At 39.2% G+C, this 19,019-nt stretch overlaps 2 protein-coding genes across 3 annotated transcripts in view; one reads left to right on the plus strand and one right to left on the minus strand.

Moving 5' to 3' along the window:
• The window catches only part of RPGRIP1L (RPGRIP1 like), a 96,715-nt gene extending 96,646 nt beyond the window's left edge, over positions 1-69 (minus strand). The window contains exon 1 of the mRNA XM_082676520.1: positions 30-69. The gene's annotated coding sequence lies outside the window, so the exon portion shown is untranslated. The remainder of the gene's footprint in view (positions 1-29) is intronic.
• Positions 70-320: 251 nt separating this feature from the next.
• The window catches only part of FTO (FTO alpha-ketoglutarate dependent dioxygenase), a 375,598-nt gene continuing 356,899 nt past the window's right edge, over positions 321-19,019 (plus strand). The window contains exon 1 of one of the 2 annotated variants that reach the window (XM_082676524.1): positions 321-425. In XM_082676524.1, coding sequence (XP_082532650.1) covers positions 381-425 — 45 coding nt within the window. In that variant the 5' untranslated portion in view covers positions 321-380. The remainder of the gene's footprint in view (positions 426-19,019) is intronic. The other variant, XM_082676523.1, reaches the window with a different exon arrangement.

Below are 19,019 nucleotides of genomic sequence, written 5' to 3' on the forward strand. Positions count from 1 at the left end.
CGCCCCTCTATTGCCACGGGAGTACTCACCGCCACTCTCGCCCCGCCGCTAGCTACCGTTGCTATAGCGCCGACGGCGTGTGGTGCGGCCGGCCTAGAGGAGCACGGGAAAAACATGGCCGGCCCCGTTGCCTCCTGGGAAATGTAGTTCTCTTTGGGCCCTAGCACGCCAGCTGTCGGACCTGGGAAATTCTCTTGCTCCCAACCCCGAGGCGCATTCCGGCGTCGCCGCAGTGCATCCTGGGAGTGGTAGTTCCCGCGGCTCCGAGGGAGAATGACGGCAGGCGGGAGCAGGACGCAGAGAGAACTACATGGAGGAGGCGGGGTGTAGGGCGAGGAAGCTACGCGACTAGCAGTGGCGAAGGCTGCTGTAACGGCAGCATGAAGCGGACCCCGACAGCCGAGGAACGAGAGCGCGAAGCTAAGGTATGTCGGGCTCTCCGGAGTCTGGGATCTTTCGGGCACTTGTAGCTGGGGGCTGGGAACCGGAAGGGCCTGGTTGAAAGGCAAGCGGATCCATGGTCTTAAGCCAAGGGATGACAAGGCCTTGTCAGCAAGGGAGCCAGAGACTTCGGGGGCTCTAAATTCGTGCTGCTCGGGATGCAGGCCTGGTCCTGTTGGACCAGCTCACATGAGAATCAAGACACCATTTCCTTGTCCTGCTTCTGCACCTCATTCCTTGGTTAAATTTGTAGCTACCCATGTGCCTCAGTTTACCGGACTCTCAGGTGCCTGTGATCGTATCAGTTGTGCTTTCTTTTTCGGTAATGATTTCTGCGGACTGACATCGATTTAGGTGAAATAATCTGTGCGGTCAGATGTGTGTATTTGGAACAGTTGTCTATGTTGTGTCTTCGGCACAGTGGATATAGATCTTTAACTACAATCCCATTTTCTACTTTTGGGGTTCACCCTGTAGCATTTGCTCTTCCATGAGATTACAATAATAATAGTAATAGAATTTTTCTGTTTTTAGCATTTATTACGTGTCAGGCTCTGTGTTTTCATAATATTTATTTTGTTTCATATTCTTATCACAACAGATTGCAAGTTAGATATTATACAGGTGGAGTATCAAGAGCCCTGTTTCACAGATGAAGACTTGAGGCTCAGAAGAATTGAGTGTTTCCCTCATTCCGCAACTCAAGTCCTATTGATTTGTCTAAATATATTGGTAATCGGGTCACTTGTTTCCATCTTCACCACCTTGGACCAAGCTACCATTACCTCTTCAATGGACCGTTCCAGTAGTCTTCTTATTGGTCTATATTCACTCTACACCCAAACACTCCTTGCTCCCCTTCTGTTCCTTCTTCCACACAAGACTCTTCTCTACACTGTGGTGTGTGAGCTTTTCAAAATGCAAATCTAGGGCTTCCCTGGTGGCGCAGTGGTTGAGAGTCCGCGTGCCGATGCAAGGGACACGGGTTCGTGCCCCGGTCCGGGAAGATCCCACATGCCACGGAGCGGCTGGGCCCGTGAGCCATGGCCGCTGAGCCTGCGGGTCTGGAGCCTGTGCTCTGCAACGGGAGAGGCCACAACAGTGAGAGGCCCGGGTACTGCAAAAAAAAAAAAAAAAAAAAAGCAAATCTAATCATGGCCCTTTCCTTCCTACATTCTCTGCCAACCACCTGTTTAAAAATATTTCATGGAATTCCATGACAGTCCAGTGGTTAGGAGTAGGCACTTTCACTGCGGTGGCCTGGGTTCAATCCCTGGTTGGGAATTAAGATCCGGCAAGCCTCGCAGTGTGACCAAAAAAAAAAAAAAAAAGAATCTGTCATGGTTTTCTGTTGCTCTTAGGATAAAGAGGAAGCTTCACATGCTCACACTGTTTTGCATGTTGTAGACCCTACTTGCATCATCCACAGCCTCAGTAGACATGACACCCTCCCTGCTCTCTGCCCATCAGCCACTTTGGCCTTCTTAGAAGTCCCTCTGTCCTGTGCTTTATCTGGTTACAGGGCCTTTATACGTGCTATTTGTTGCTCACTCTGTATCAGGCAATTATTGGATGTGAGAACCGTTGGTAAATGAAATAGACACTGTTTGTGCTCTCATAGAATTTAGAGTCCTACAAGTGAACTCACTTTGTCTTACGGCAATACCTCTATGGAGTTAAGATATAAAATGTGCTCTATTATGACCCGAGCTATAGCAAAGTTTCACCAGAGACCTGAAGTTTCCATGCCTGAGTCTGTATGTGATAAAGGCAGTATATAAAGATGGGTACATTAGTCTACAGCAGTTCCAAGAAACAGATGTCACACAGTGGTATCGTGTGTAATGTCTTTCTTACCTTTTGGGTTTACAATGAAAGTTATTCATTTCTTCTGTAAAGACTTATTTAGCACCTATTATTTGCCAGACACAGGGATTCTGATTTTGGCTAAGATAGAATCCCTGCACAAGGGAGCTTTTATTCTATTGAAACCCTAACTGTTGCCTGTGAGGTAGTTGTTAATGTCATTCACACTTGATGGATGTTGAAATGCAGGCTTGTAGAAGTTATAACTTGCCCAAGGCCACTTGGTTGCTCTGTGAAATGAGGTTTTCTGACTCCAAACCTTTTTTTCCATTTTCTGCTTGTAAAACATGTTGAAATGATACAGCAAGTTGTTTGCCTGTTTACTTAAAAAATTTCTTTGATCTTTATTTAAAATTTATTTATGAAATATTACTGGTTGGAGCAAAGTATAGGAAATTAAGTTTTAAATCTTAAATATAAAACGATAAAATGTTCATTTACTCATGAATTATCTTCTCTTTTTCTAAAGGAGGTGTTATTTACGTACCGTAATGTGCATCTGTTTAGTGTACAATTTGATGAGTTTTGATGGATAAAAACACCTGTGGAACCACCACCACAGTTGATACAGAGAACATTTTAATCCCTTCTAATAGTTTCTTCTTGCTGGTTTGCAGTCAGCCTCTTCCCTCACCTTGGCTCCCAAGCAACCACTGATAGGTTTTCTCTCACTGTAGGTGAAGTCTGTATTTTCTAGAACTTCATATAGGTGGAAGTATACTGTATGTATTCTTGGGTCTGTCTGCTTTCAATCAGCATAATGATTTTTGAGATTGATTCATGTTGTTGCGCGTATCAGTATCTCATTCCTTTATATTGCTGATTAATTGTCTACTGTGTGGCTCTGGCACATTTGTTTATTCATTCACGAGTTGCCGAACATTTGGATTGTTTCTGGTTTGGGGCTATTATGAAGAAAGCGGCTATGACCATGCATGTATAAGTCTGCATTTTCATTTCTTTTGGATGAATACCCAGGAGTCCACTTGGTGCGTGCTATGGTAGTTCTGTGTTTAACCATATAAGAAACCGCTAAACAATTTTTCAAAGTGATTCTCCCATTTGTATTAGTTTCCCAGGGCAGCTGGCACAGGTTCCCACAAACTTGGTGTCTTAAGACAACAAAAATGTTTTCTCTCACTGTTCTAGAGATATGTCTGAAATCAAGGTGTCGATGGGGCCTCTGAAGGCTCCAGGGGAGAATCCTTCCTGGTCTCTTCCAGCTTCTGGTGACTCTAGGCATTCCTTGGCTTGGGCTATATAACTTCAATCTCTGCTCTAGTCTTCCATGGCTACCTTCTCTGAGTTTCTGTGTCTTAAATCTCTGTCTCTTTTCTCTTATAAGGACACCAGTCATTGCACTGAGGACCTACCCTAAATCCAAGATGATCTTAATTTCATTATCCTCAAGGTCTTTAACTTAATTACATCTGCAAAGACCCTTTTTCGAAATAAGATCACATTGACAGGCACCGGTGGTTAAGACTTGGCCATATCTTTTTGGGGGATGCTATTCAAACCCACTACACCATTTTATATTTCCGTCAGCTGTCTGTGAGAGTTCTGGTTGCTCCATAGCCTCACCAGTACTTGGTATTGTCCGTCTTTGTCTTTTAAATTTTAGCCCTTCTAGTGGGGGTGTGGTGGTATCTCATTGTGGTTTTAATTTGCATTTCAGTGATGACTAATGAGGGTGAGTATCTCTTTGAAAAGCTTTTTTCCATGTGGTAGTATCAGTACTTTGTTCCTTTTTATTACTGAAAAATGTACAATTCCGGGCTTCCCTGGTGGCGCAGTGGTTGAGTCTGCCTGCCGACGCAGAGGACGTGGGTTCGTGCCCCGGTCCGGGAAGATCCCACATGCCGCGGAGCGGCTGGGCCCGTGAGCCATGGCTGCTGAGCCTGCGCATCCGGAGCCTGTGCTCCGCAACGGGAGAGGCCACAACAGTAAGAGGCCCGCCTACTGCAAAAAAAAAAAAAAAAAGTACTATTCCAGTGTATGAATGTACCACATTTTGTTTAATCCATTCGCCAGTTAATGGATAGTTGGGTTGTTTCCACTATTTGACTATTATGAATAATGCTGCTATGAACGTTTGTGTTCTACTTTTTATATGTACAAATGTTTTCATTTCTCTTAGGTAGATATCTAGGAGTGGAATTGCTGGGTCATGTGGTAAATCTGTGCTTAACATTTTTAAAAAACTGCTGTACTGTTTGTTACGGTCTGAATGCTTGTGTCCCCCACAAATTTTCTTGTTGAAATTCTGACCCCCCAGGTGATGGTATTAGGAGGTAGGGCCTTTTGGAGGTGATTAGGTGGTTAGGAATGGAATTAGTGTCCTTATAAAAGAGGCCTGAGAGACGTCCCTTGCCCCTTCTGCCATGTGAGGGTACGACATTAAGTTGGGAGTCTACAACCAGAAGAGGGTCTTCACCAGAACCCAGCCATGCTGGCACCCAGATCTTGGACTTCCAGCCTCCAGATGTGAGCAGGAAATTTCTGCTGTTTATAAGCTACCTAGTCTATGGTATTTTGTTACAGCAGCCTGGATGGACTAAGACATTGTTTACAATGTGGACGCACCATTTGATATTCATGTTTGAGGGTTCCAATTTCTTAACATCCTCATCACTTGTTATCACTATCTTTTTGAAAGTGGGTGTGAAGTGGTATCTCATAGTGGTTTTGCTTTTCATTTCTCTGATGTCTAATGATGCAGAGCTGCTTCTCGTGTGTTGGTTTATCAGGTATATGTCTTCTTTAGTGAGGTGTCTGTTCAGATCTTTTGTTCTTTTTTTTTTTTGGTTGGGTTATTTGTGTTAATATTAAGTGTTATGAGTTCTTTATATTTTCTGGATATAGGTCCTTTGTCAGCAATATGTATGGTGAATATTGTCTCTCATTCATTTAGTTTACTTAATAGTCTTTACGAGCAGGAGTGTTTAATTTTGATAAAGGTCCAATTTATCGATATTTCTTTTTATGATTCATGCTTTTTGTGTCATATCGATGAAGTCTTTACCTATCCTAAGGTCACAAAGATTTGTTTGCTTTTTTCTTTTTGGCTGCGTTGGGTCTTCGTTGCCGCGCGCGGGCTTTCTCTAGTTGTGGCGAGCACGTGAGCAGGGGCTACTCTTTGTTGTGGTGTGCAGGCTTCTCATTGCGGTGGCTTCTCTTGTTGCGGAGCATGGGCTCTAGATGTGCGGACTTCAGTAGTTGCAGCATGTGGGCTCAGTAGTTGTGGTGCACGGGCTTAGTTGCTCCACGGCATGTGGGATCTTCCCGGACCAGGGATCAAACCTGTGTCCCCTGCATTGGCAGGCGGGTTCTTAACCACTGTGCCACCAGTGAAGTTCCTCCTGTTTGCTTTTTAAATTAAACTTCTTACTCCTATAATGGGTAATTGCTTTTGGTTTTCCTTTTCTCTTTGAAATAAGTTAGAATATATTTTTTCTTTTGATTGCTTATGTCATAGACTTTTATACAGTTTCCAAGTCTGGAGGGTGAATAAAAAGGTTGGATTAAATAGTTAGCTTTTTATGATAACATTTATTTAATTTGTGTTAAAACATAAGAGGGTACCAAAGTATATTCATGCTTTTTTTTTTTTTTTTTTTTTTGCGGTACGCGGGCCTCTCACTGTTGAGGCCTCTCCTGTCGCGGAGCACAGGCTCCGGACGTGCAGGCTCAGCGGCCATGGCTCACGGGCCTAGCCGCTCCGCAGCATGTGGGATATTCCTGGACCGGGGCACGAACCTGTGTCCCCTGCATCGGCAAGTGAACTCTCAACCACTGTGCCACCAGGGAAGACCTTCATGCATTTTTAAAATGAATTTTTTTACAGGGCATGTAGTGGAATAGTCCAGATTAGTATTTGATAGGCTGAGTTAGAACCATGGCCTCTAAAATTTTTTTTGCTGTTGGACAGAGGGTTGGCACCCTGTGCCTCAGTTTCTCCAGCCAGAAAATGGGGTCAAGAATAGCTGCTTCTGTGAGTTGCTGTGAGAATCTAGTATGATTAGGTTTGGCCATTGTGCCAGGGACAGAGTAGGTATGGCTTTGATTGAGGGTTGCCCAAAGAACCCTTTGCTGACATAAGGCTGCCCCAATTTTTTTTAGATGATATAATTTATTATTTTGAAATGATTTAAAATTTATAGAAGAGCTGTAAGAGTAGAACAAAGAGCCCTCACAAACCTATCACCCAGATTCAGAACTTGCTTATATCTTGCTACATTTGCTTTATAGCTCTCTCTCTTTCATATAAATACATGAACTATTATTATTTTTTTTATGAACTATTACAGAGTAAATTGGAGACATCAATCCTCTTTATCCCTAAATACTTCAGCATGTATTTCCTAAGAACAAGGATGCTCTCATATATAAACATAGCCAGTTGTCAATTTCAGAAAAAGTTAACATTGATAAAATACTCTTATTTAATCCAAAATCCATATTTAAATTTTGCTAATTGTCCTAATAATATCTTTTATAGCTTTTTTTTTTTTTTTCTGGTCCAGGTTTCAATCCAGGGTCATACGTTACCTTTAATTGTCATGTCTCTGGTCTGTTTTAATCTCCTTCAATCTGGTCTCCTTTAATCTCCTTTAAATTGGTTCCTCATCCTTTCTTAGTCTTTTATGACATTGACATTTGTGATGAGTAAGGCACTGACCTTTGTGATGAGTACAGGCTATTTTGTTTTGTATAATTTCCCAGTATTCTTTTTTTTTTTTTTTTGCCTTGCCGTGCTGCATACGGGGATCTTAGTTCCCCGACGAGGGATTGAACCCGAGCCCCCTGTAGTGGAAGCGCAGAGTCTTAACCACTGGATGGCCAGGGAAGTTCCCCTGTATTCTTAGTTGTCTGATATTTCCTTATGATTAGATTCAGAGTATGCATTTTTGGCATGTATATTTTTAAGGAAACATAGGGGCCACTAGAGATCACAGATTTACAACTTACACATTCATCCTGCCTATGAAGGTGTTTTATTTGGCCCAAATGAACTGTGTTTGAAAGTTTCCAAATTATTTTCCAATGTTTAAAAGTTGAGAGATTACACATAAAAGTCTGGATGGCTGGCTTTCTTGAAAAACTAGACTATCTGGCAACACTAGGCATGCATTTCATTAACTAGAGCTGAACAGTGGCTGCCTCTTTAGATGAGAATGTACTTTCCATTGTGCCACACTCCAGCATTGCCCATTTAGTCACAGTAGAGTGGTTTAGAGTGTGAGGCTTTAGAGGCAGATCCCGGAATAGAATCCTGCTCCGTCATTTGATTTAAGCAACTTAACTTCTCTATACCTCTGTTTCCTCATCTGTAAAACTGTGGTGGTATTTATGATTTTGATGAGGGTGAACTGAGATATAGGTAAAGCACCTAGAACATTGTGGTGTTGTTATCACCGTCATCTCATTGTCATTATCATTACCACCTGTCTAATCCCAGTAGATATTTAGCCTATATTCAGGCCATTCATTCTGTGAACTTACAGTATATGAGTGTCTAATCGGGCAGGTTTTCTCTACTGGGGTCACACTAACTTCTTACCCATTCGTCCCAAATGGTACTAGTGATGTACCACCCTTGGAATAATTGAGAACATAAGTCAAACTATTTTCTGTGTTCCTTGGTTCAGTTGAGGAGCCCGGTTAAAAGTGCCAAGTAGGGTACTCAGCACTGGGGACATATGGGTAAATATGGCAGATTTGGTCCCATGGGACTGGCTGCCTTACCATGGAAGATAGATAATTAAGCAAGTACCAGCAGTAGAGTGGTGCGTTTTACCATGGGAATGGGACATGGTAGCAGGGAGGATCTACTGTGGTATGGGGGTCATAGAATTCCTTCCTCAGGAATATCTATTTAACGTGGTCTAGGGGTCATGGAATTCCTTCCTAAGATCTCTTTAAGGGTATTTCCTTACAAGAGGCCCAGGACTCCTTTAGAGGTTGTTCAGAAATATTAGAACTGTTCTTTAGTTCTGGAATGAAAAGATGTGGATGTTGAATTCCAAGCTAGTGTCAAAGGTTCTTATGCTGGCTTGGGTGAGATCATCATTTTTTAAATTATTGAGAATAGAAACAGTTTAAATTTATTACTGAGAGGGTTATATACTTAATGGGAGCATAATAATTTTGTTTGAGAAATGTACATTTTAACTTTGCAGTGGAGAAAACCTGGCAGTCACTACCTCAGCCAGATGATCAAGGTCAACATCATCAGTGGCAACAAGTCATGTTGATGACATGACCCCTTGATCTGTTTAATTAATAATAAAGTGATTAAAATGGTAAAAAAAATGTATATTTTTATTAGTGAAGGAATATAGCCAGAATAGATAAGCCTGCTGTTTCAAATAAAAATCCTTTAAAAAGTCTTCCATTTTTGGTGATAATTGTCTTAATATCATTTAACAAGGTAAACCTTAAGTTGTAAGGTATAATGAGTTATAAATATAATAACTTAATAAAAGGAAGTTTGTTATTTATGTATGTACCCACTGGGTTTTTTTTTTTTTTCTTTGCAGTACGTGGGCCTCTCACCGCTGGGGCCCCTCCCGTTGCGGAGCACAGGCTCCGTTCGCGCAGGCTCAGCGGCCATGGCTCACGGGCCCAGCCGCTCCGCGGCACGTGGGATCTTCCTGGACTGGGGCACGAACCCGTGTCCCCTGCATCGGCAGGCGGACTCTCAACCACTGCGCCACCAGGGAAGCCCTGGGTTTTTTCTTTTTTAACCTCAATTTATTTTATTTTTGCAGTTTGGCACTTTAGTGAAGTTCTGAGAAGGTTCTTTTGGCCCCTACCTTCCTCATGGGCCATGCTGGATTATTTCACCAGTTTATCTGATGGTAATTTAGGAAGCTAAATGTAGGACATTTTTGGTGGTGGACCAATGACCAAGGAACTTAAAAAATTGAAACTTCGCCTGACAAATTCTACTCTGTGTTTTTTCCCCCAAATCCATCTTTATCTTTTGCTTGATCTTTCTTCCAGAGTATGGGTCAGCCTTTAATCATCATTTAATAGTTTTGATTGCCTTCTCTAGGTAGAAGAAAGGTTAGTTTTATTTGCTCATAGTTTTGAAACCACTTTAAATACCTTCCTTGAGTAGTTAAACCATTGAGTCACAGTGAGTTCTTATTACTTTCTATTATTTCCAGGTCTTTTTCTTTATTTTCTTTTTTTTTTATTCAACTATAATTGATTCACAAGGTTGTGATGGTTTCAGGTGTATACAGGTCTGCTTTTTAACATTCTTAATCTTAGTGTTGGTTTTGAAAACTAAATCTTGTCATTGGAAAAAAAGTCTTAATACACTTTCAACAATCATTAACTTCTTTGAAGACAGTGCATTGGTGTCTGATTCATCCTTCGATCTTTCCAGTGTACCTGGTAGAGGGTCTTGCACATAAAGGAAATGTATAAGTATCTTTTTTTTGTTGTTTTGCGGTACGCGAGCCTCTCACTGCCGTGGCCTCTGCCGTTGCGGAGCACAGGCTCCGGACGCGCAGGCTCAGTAGCCATGGCTCACGGGCCCAGCCGCTCCGCGGCATGTGGGATCTTCCCAGACCGGGGCACAAACCCGCGTTCTCTGCATCGGCAGGCAGACTCTCAACCACTGCGCCACCAGGGAAGCCCATAAGTATCTTTTGAATGAAGAGCGAATGGTCGAGAGCCTCAGCAGTCTGATGCATGTTACATGTGACCCTTAGTAATTATCATACTGGCTCCTTGGCTGCTGATTGGATTTGTTATGGCTGAGTTTAGCAATACCCGTTCTGGCACTTAGACTGCAAGCGTCAAGAAAAGTTAAAAGAAAGTTAGAGACCGTGTCTTTTTAGTTTTGTTATCACTATTCTATCCCTTGTACTTAACATGGTGCCAGGCACATAGTAAGTATTCCATAAATATTTATCAAATGAATGAATGGATTCCCAAGAGCATTGCCTGTTATTGGTTGTTAGGCTTTCTACCAGTGAGAGAGGGAACCAGAACCTGAAAGAAATAAGGGAAAATGGTTAAATACTTACGAACTTCAAAATTACTGAACATACCATAAACATAGGTATTAATTTTGAGAAACAAGACTCTTCAGCACATGCAACTCTCAACAGTTGTTTTCTAGTATTCTCTTTCAAATTTTAAATGCTAGTTTACCTTCCAGGTTTAGTGTATTTTGTTGTGGTTAGTTTATTATGGTAGATTTCTTGATTAAAGTTTTTTTTTTTTTTTTTTTTTTTTGCGGTACACGGGCCTCTCACAGCTGTGGCCTCTCCTGTTGCGGAGCACAGGCTCCGGACGCACAGGCTCAGCAGCCATGGCTCACGGGCCCAGCCACTCTGCGGCATGTGAGATCCTCCTGGACCGGGGCATGAACCCCTGCATCGGCAGGCAGACTCCCAAAAACTGCGCCACCAGGGAAGCCCCTAAAGTTATTTTTAAAGTGTGACTTTCTAACGTCTCGAAGAAAAGAACTTTATAGTTGAGATGGTACTTTTGGAACCTCAAGAAAAAGGCACAGTTTGGAGAAGATGAATTTAGAGTTCTGCTAACCTCATTCACTTATTAACCTTTGGTTACAAACTGATTTTGGATTATCTTACAAAATTGTCTCGCTAGCTGATTTTCTAGTGTAAGCTGGGAAGAATCTGGGGGACTGTTGGGTTGGGTCAGGACATGTTCAGGAGATTAAGATGTACATTGCTAGGAACTTGTCTCCAAACATTTGCCCTTGGCGTTGTGTTTCTCTGCAAGACCAGCACGTGTTTGAAAGCTGAACCTTGAGCATAGGTTTGAAAGCCTATATAGGCTTGCATTTTTGTTTATGCTACAAGCATCTGTCCTGTTGCCATGCCCATCATGTATTTGCCCTGTAGTTTGGGAAAGGACCTGCCTGTGAAGTGACGTGCCTTCCTTTATGTTAAAGAACCACTCTGTGGATAAGGGTCTAGGTTGAGACCTTTACATCTGGTAGAAACCACATAGAAAACTCAGTTTGAAGGGCCAAATTATGTTGCATCCGGTCTGAGGAGGAGATTTTGTTGCCAGTGCGTGAGTGTTTTCATAACTGTTTGTGATCAGAAAATTCAGAGCTCTGATTTCTGCATTAGCCCTAAGTCTGCCCTTTGTCACCTTCATTTAGCGACTGGATCATTCAAGGCTGAGCCTCAAGGGCCAGCATATCTCCAGTAATAATATAAAATGGGCTGATGTGGCAGCCTTAACTCACTCTGCTGAATTGGGCATGATTAAAGTCTCAAGGCTGCATTAATATGGATTTTCTCTTTCCATGTACAGCAGTCCTTTATCTCACTGTTTCCCAGTTTGCCATTTTTTGAAAACAGAGATGGAAAATTTTGCTGATGATATATTTTTTTCTGTCAGCACGAATGTTCTGCTTTTCTTTTTTCTTCTTTTTTTTTTTTTGCTTGAAAATAGCACCAGGCAAATGAATGCAGACATTACAGTTACCGTGGGCTCCAGCCTGTTGTCATGTCAATCTTGTTATTTAGGTAAATAGCGTGCCATTTTTTGCCGACTCAGCAGCCAATATGCTGCGAGCAATTTTTGTTTCAGTCACATGATTGGCTGGGAACACTATAAATGATACAAATAATTGGGAAATTGTAGTCATTGTTCTCATAAAACCTGATCCTGGCGTTGGAACCAGCCAGGCAGAGGAGTTGCATGTGCAGCCCGGAAAGGAAAGGATGGGCAGCCAGGGTGCCCAGCTTTTAAATTTATCAGACCCCTGCTGCTTAAATTGCCCCAGCTGTTAATGCTGGAACCATTACAGTAATGGACTCAGCAAATGAAGGGGAACGAAGACACGCACACTTTATTACCAGAGGGGCAATTTTCTTTTCATCTGTAATAGCAGTGGTGCCTCGTATTGATCAGCCCATCAAGATACTAATCCTCTGTAAAATTACTCGTTATAACTGAAAATGTGTTAATCCAAATCAGTCTGTGTCCCGACTGCCTACTTACTATTGAATACAGACTATCAGATGGTTTATTTTTCATGATTTAAAGCCTCTGCCCTGGAAATGGTTGCCGTTTCCCCGCAACACCGAGTGCTTAATCTTAGCTCTAGCCCAGGGTTGTCTTTTTGTTTTAAACAGAACATCACCCACTTAATTAAGGAGTGAGTGTCTGTCTTGCTGTCTGAGTTATGCTGGTGTTTTACGTTCTTCTGGATTTATTAAGCATCTTGTTTTACATTCGGTCTGTGGTTTGTGCTGTAAATAAAAATAAGCCCATCTTGCACACATTAGAAATTTGCAGGTAGCAAAATGTCAATAAGTAGCAGGGATGGAAGCTTCTTTGATTTACACTTCAGGCACCAGGTTGTGCTTTGTCGATTGAACCCATAGGCAGGATGCATCCTGGTGTCTGCTGTGTAGCAGATGTGTTTTTGCATCTTTATCTGAGAAAGTTTATGGTTATTTCTGCCTCCTTAGTTCAGTAGATTGCCTTTTAGACAATGAGGCATAGCTACTCCACCCCCCCCATTGTGTTTTGTGAGACATGGCTATAGCTAGATATTATTTTATTATAAGAAGACCTGTTAAAACTGAGTTCTGTCTTCCTTGATATTCAGAATTTTAGGAGTTACTCCTTAAAACTTTCATTTTTTTATTCATTATAGTCTTCATGTACATATATATTTATTTGTACACAGACTGATGCCATCTTGGCAGTATTTTTATTTTCTCGAATATATTGTCATTGCTCAAAGCATTTGTGTGGCATTCTTCATAGAGTTCATTCAGAAATTCTTTTTTTTTGCGGTACGTGGGCCTCTCACTGTCGTGGCCTTTCCCGTTGTGGAGCACAGGCTCTGGACGCGCAGGCTCAGCGTCCATGGCTCACGGGGCCCAGCCGCTCTGCAGCATGTGAGATCTTCCCGGACCGGGGCACGAACCTGTGTCCCCTGCGTCGGCAGGTGGACTCTCAACCACTGCGCCACTAGGGAAACCCTCAGAAATTCTTAATGAGGACTTTCTTTGCCAGGAATTGTGTTAGGGGCTGGAGATTCAAGGATGAAAAAGAGACAGTCTTTGCCATTGAGGACCTTAGCTCAGTTGGAAGATAGGCACGTGAACAAATAATTACAATAATGTAGTATTGTAAATGTTAAAATCCACTTGTGAATGTAGTTCCTGGGAGCAGATACGAGTTATGGGCACAATAGCAAAATCAGCTAATCGATTTTTCTTGCTGTGTTACCAAAAGCAGAATTAAACAGTTTAATCACACTTTAAGACTTGCATCTGAATGATTCCCAGCTGTTTGAAAGAAATCTCATCTTTCAGGAGACTTGTTTACTGCCCTCTGGGGACAGTCAAAAGAAGGCTTTCCAAAAATGTTATGCTCAGTGACCGCATCTTTGGATATGTATAGAGTTTCCCATGGAGACGACTTTAAAGGGGATAGTGCTTATTTGATTGCTTATGTTCTGGCATTATATTATAAGTCAGTCTTGTTGCTTTAGAGTATAGTTGATCAAGAGAGACAGTAACCTGTCCTGGTTAAGAGCATGGATTTTGGCCAGCCTGCCTTGTTTTTCCCCTAGCTTTCCTTATTAGCTGGGCAATCTTGGGTAAGTCACCTAATCTTCTTGAGCCTCAATCTTCATCTGTAAAATGGGGATAATAATAGTTGTGAGCATTAAATGGTTTAATATATGTAAAGCATTTAGAATAGTGATGGGCATATATAAGTGCTATGTATATAAGCATTAGCTATTATTACCGTGAATGTGACTGTAGGTAATGAAATTATTTTCCACATGTGGCTTATGAAAGGCAACTTTGTAAATGTATGACCATAATATGTGTGGCATATAACATGGTGAAGCATTTTTTATTTAGAATACTATTTTTTCCTGATTACATAATTTGTTATTTTAGAAAAATTTAAAAATATGGAAAAATACCAAGCAGGGAAAAAAAAAAGTCTCCTATAATCCTTTAGAGATAACCACTGTGTAACTTACTGTATTGGTATATTTCTTATAATATTATTATTATGCCTGTCATACATACAATATGTGCAGTATGATCCTAATTTTATCTAAAATATATTTATGATACATATTTATACAAGAGATATTTTAAACAAAAATTGGAATCATAATGTATATATTTTGTATTCTGGTCTTTTTCACTTACCAGTATCCAGTATATTGTGAATATTTTTCCATGTCATTACAATTATAGTATTTCATCATATGGATTTTCTTCCTGCTATTATAAATTATCCTTCAGTGACCATTCTTGCACATAAATCTCTGCGCAAATCTCTGGTATTTTCTGTAGGGTAAATTAAAGGAAGGTGAATTGTCGAGTTAACATTTGTAAAGATTTTTGGCTTATATTGTCAGATTGCCACCCAGAGGGGTGATGCCGGTTTCCACTCTAACAAGCAGTGCATGAGAATGCATATTTGGTACATCCTCTCCAACACTGGGAACTGTCATAAGATAAAAATATTTGCCAATTTGGGAGAGATGAGTAGGAGCTCATTGTAGAACTATTTTGTATTTTCTTAATTACTAAGTACTGTATGGTTGAATTTACTCCTGTTGTGATTATTGGCCAGATATAGTTCTTTTGTGATTTGTTTATTTATATAGCCTTCATTCATTTTGCTAATGTATGTCTTTTCTTATTGATTTGTAAGAACACTTTATAGATTAGGGATATTATCATTTGTTAATCATGTGCTGGAAATATTTTTCCTTGTTTGTTTATTGCCTGCCTTTTACTTTCGTATTTTTGTTATTCAGGTTAACGGTCGCTTATACGTCCTTCTAATAATTTTACATTTTTATTTTTTTTGTATAATTCTTGTAATGCATCTAGAATTTAGTTGGTGTATGATATGGGAGAGATGTCTAATTCCTCCTAAATGATTAACCAGTTATCCCCACTGCATTTATTGACTAGATTGAATGCCAAAATACTCAGATCTGCTTTTTATTCTGTTTCCTTTGTTTTGTCCGTTATTCTGACACACCATTTTAATTACCAGAGTTTTATGATACCTTTCAGTATCTGACAGTACAAGGCCCCCATGATTATTCTTTGCTTTGGAAGTTCCTTGACTCTTGCACTGAGAAGGCAACTTAAAATTTTTTTACAGAGAAAGTTAAAAATCACTTTTTCAAGGTCTCCTGTATATTCCACCAACCCTTTGGTATTTTAATTGTTATTGCATTAAATTTAGAGTGTAATTTGGAAAGAACTGAAATACTTATGGTAAATAAATTTTCTTATTTAACAGTGTTATCTGTCTTTACATTTATTTAGGCTTTCTTTTATGATCCTCAGAAAGTTTTGTAATTTTATTCAAGTAGGTACTATTTATTACCTTCTGGGTTTACTCCTGGGTATTTTACATATTGGAGTACTATTTTTGGTTACTATTGCAAATGGGATATTTTTAAATTATATTTTCTAAGTAGTACTTGAGAAAGCTTTTCTTGTATGCTATTTTTATAATTGGCCACAATATAGAATGCATCCTTATCATTCTAACTTTTTTTTTTTTTTGGTTGATTTTCTTGGGTTTTCTAGATGTATAGTAGGTAGATAATTTAATCATTTGCAAATATAACTTGGTTTCCCCCCTTTCAGTAATTATACTCTCCTCTCCTTTTTTTCTCTTGTGTTATTACGTTGTCTGGAACCTCTAGTGGCTATAGCACATAGTCATGCCTTTAATAGTGATGCTTTGGGATTCTAGTATTAAGTATAATGATAGTTGTTGGCAATAATCTTTGATTTTTAGTTTATTTTTTTCCCCCTAAGGACTGAGGTTGAATTTTTATTGAATAATTTTTTGACATCTATTTAGATGGTAATGTCTTTACTTCTATGGATAAGATATAATCTCTTAATATTGTTTCCAATATTGGTTCCTTGTGATAAATCCTACTTGGTCACATTATATTGGCCTTTTAGCATACTACTGAATTCAACCTTTTTGTATTTCAATTAGGAAAGTAAGATGGGTCTGTAGCAGTGATTACCAAGGAAGCTGGAAGGTGGTACCCCTAGGGGGAATATCAGAATCTTCAGTGAGGCATATTTAATATACATGTTAAGGTCATTATTCATACTAGAGTTAGTGAAACTTAATAAAGCTCTTTTGGCTAACGTAGAGGGAGGTAAAATGGGTAAAAATGTTGAGAAATATTCCTTTTTGTGGTTTGTTTTGTTAAGTTTTGATGCATAGTTAAGCCTGTGTCATAAAATGAATTGCACCATTTTCCTGCTGTGCTCTAGAGCCATTCACAGAACACCAGCATTATTTGTCCCTGGAAGTTTGAACTAAATTAACTTGTAAAACGCATCATGTGATGTTGGGGAAGATAAGTTTTGGATAACTTTTTCAATATCTTTTCTAGTTAATGGCCTATTTAGTTTTCTTTTTGAGTAAATTTTGGTCATTATGTTTTCTCAGAAATTGAGGTTTCAAATTTATTGGCATGGTATTCAACATAACATTCTCTGGTTTACTAAGATAGAGTTGAGCATAGTTTCATAGTTTAAAAATTCCATATTCATTTTATATCTCCTTTTTAATTATAACTTTCTGTACACATATATTATCTTCAAAAATTGATTATATTTGTCTGTTTTAAAACTAGCTCTTGAATTTGTTTATGCTAATTTATTTATCTCTGCCTCTTTCGTGTTTCCTTCCTTATGCTTTTCTCAAACTTTTTGTTTTTATTTTACTAAATTCTTGAGAGGAATATTTAGTTCATTTATTTTCATTCTTTTTTAATATGGAAAGCACTTCAGAATCTTAAAAATAATTTTCTGTGTTTCTATAGCAATTTATGCATGTTTTTGTAGCACTTATTCACTGTTGTACTGATTTTTTGTTAATCTCTTTCTCCTCTCCTTAGTTTTACAGACTACATTGTATTTATCTTTGTACTGTAGTACATGTAAAGTCTTGAACACAACACTCCCTAAATAACCTTTCTTGAATGAATATCAACCTCTCCCATTCTCTCCTTCCCCCCCCACCACAGGAATTAACCAAGTCCCAAACTGTTCATTGCGTTGTGCAGACTTCAGTAGCTCTTTACATGAGGTAGTAGCTGCTAAAGTGGAAGGACCACTTCACTGGTAGTTAGGAGGCTAAACTTCTGGTCTTAACATCTGTCACTTACTAGACATTCATTACCTGGTATGAGTCCCTCAATCTCTGTGATGTTTCCTCATCTTTAAAATGGGGATGATCATCCTCTCCCCTCTCTGCTTCATCTGAGTTGTCAAACAATAATGAATGTAAAAGAACTTTGAACATGAAAGTTATACAGATGTAAATATGATTTAAAATAAAAGGCTTTTAGTATTCTTGTCTTACCTACCACTCTACCAGCCCCACTTCCCAACAGAGAAATTATCAAGTTTTTTGGAGCAGAAACTCTTAAAAAATATGTATGTGCATTATATATATTGTATAAAATATATATAGTGTCCTCTGAAATATCTACCACAGAACTTTGTTGGCAAATTTAGAGTTAATATTCGTTGATTGAATGTTTTCTTAGGCTCACTTTTCAACTGCTCATTACCGAGTGATCCTTAAGTTTGCGAAGACCTAGGAGCCCTGTACCCAACCATGGAATTTCTAGTTTACTGTGAAACAAAAAGCTTCTAGTTTATTGGAGTGACCTAGACAGTTGAATCAATACACAGTTAGTGAAATGGATGTGCATTGTTTGAGGACATCAACTTTTTGGTACAGTCCTATTTCCTCTGCAGAAGAAAGCTGCAGACATACTTTCTTCCCAGAATATAGACTAAAAAGCTAGTGTAATCTAAATACATTGATAACAAATTATAAAATTGGTAAAAATTCTTTTCCCTTTTCATAAGTCTGAGAGCAGTTGTTTTAAAAACGTTCTTATTTGACGGAAGAATAAGTGTATGATTATTCCTTCCCTTTCAGTTACTGTTACATTACAATTTCATTGCTTCCCTTGCATTGAGATTTATTTTTAACTTATTTTGTTTATTGCTATGGAGGGGTGATATTGTGTCACCGTCTCTTTTACTTAAGACTTTATCATTGTAAATCAACTTATACTTCAATTAAAAAAAAGTGAAGTAAGTCAGAAAGAGAAAGACAAATATCATATGATATCACTTATATGTGGAATCTAAAAAAAGTGATGCAAAAGAACTTATTTACAAAAGAGAAATAGACTCACAGACATAGAAAACAAATTTATGGTTGCCAAAGGGGAAAGAGGGGGAAGGGAGGGATAAATTATATAGTAAATTTTATCTATATATAAAATAGATAAACAACAAGGACCTACTGTATAGCAATATATTCCATATATTTAATAGCCTATAATGGAAAAGAATCTGAAAAAGAATATATATTACATATATATGTGTAACTGAATCACATCGCTGTACACCTGAAACATTGTAAATCAACTATACCTCAATAAAAAAAATAGTCTTTACATGTTCTTTGAGGAAATGAATGCCAGCTGATAAGTCAGTCTTAGATTAACAGGTTGCTTTTAAATTGCTAAATGCCATCCAAATGCAGAGTGGTAGTATTTTTCTGTGTAATTGTTAAATATTTTCTTTAAAAATAGCACTCACTGAAGGGTTTCGTGTAACCACTGAAATTTTTATCATGACTTCTAGTGC

The sequence above is a fragment of the Grampus griseus genome, assembly GCF_964374135.1.
Source record: "Grampus griseus genome assembly, chromosome: 19".
NCBI classification, from domain to species: Eukaryota; Metazoa; Chordata; class Mammalia; order Artiodactyla; family Delphinidae; genus Grampus; species Grampus griseus.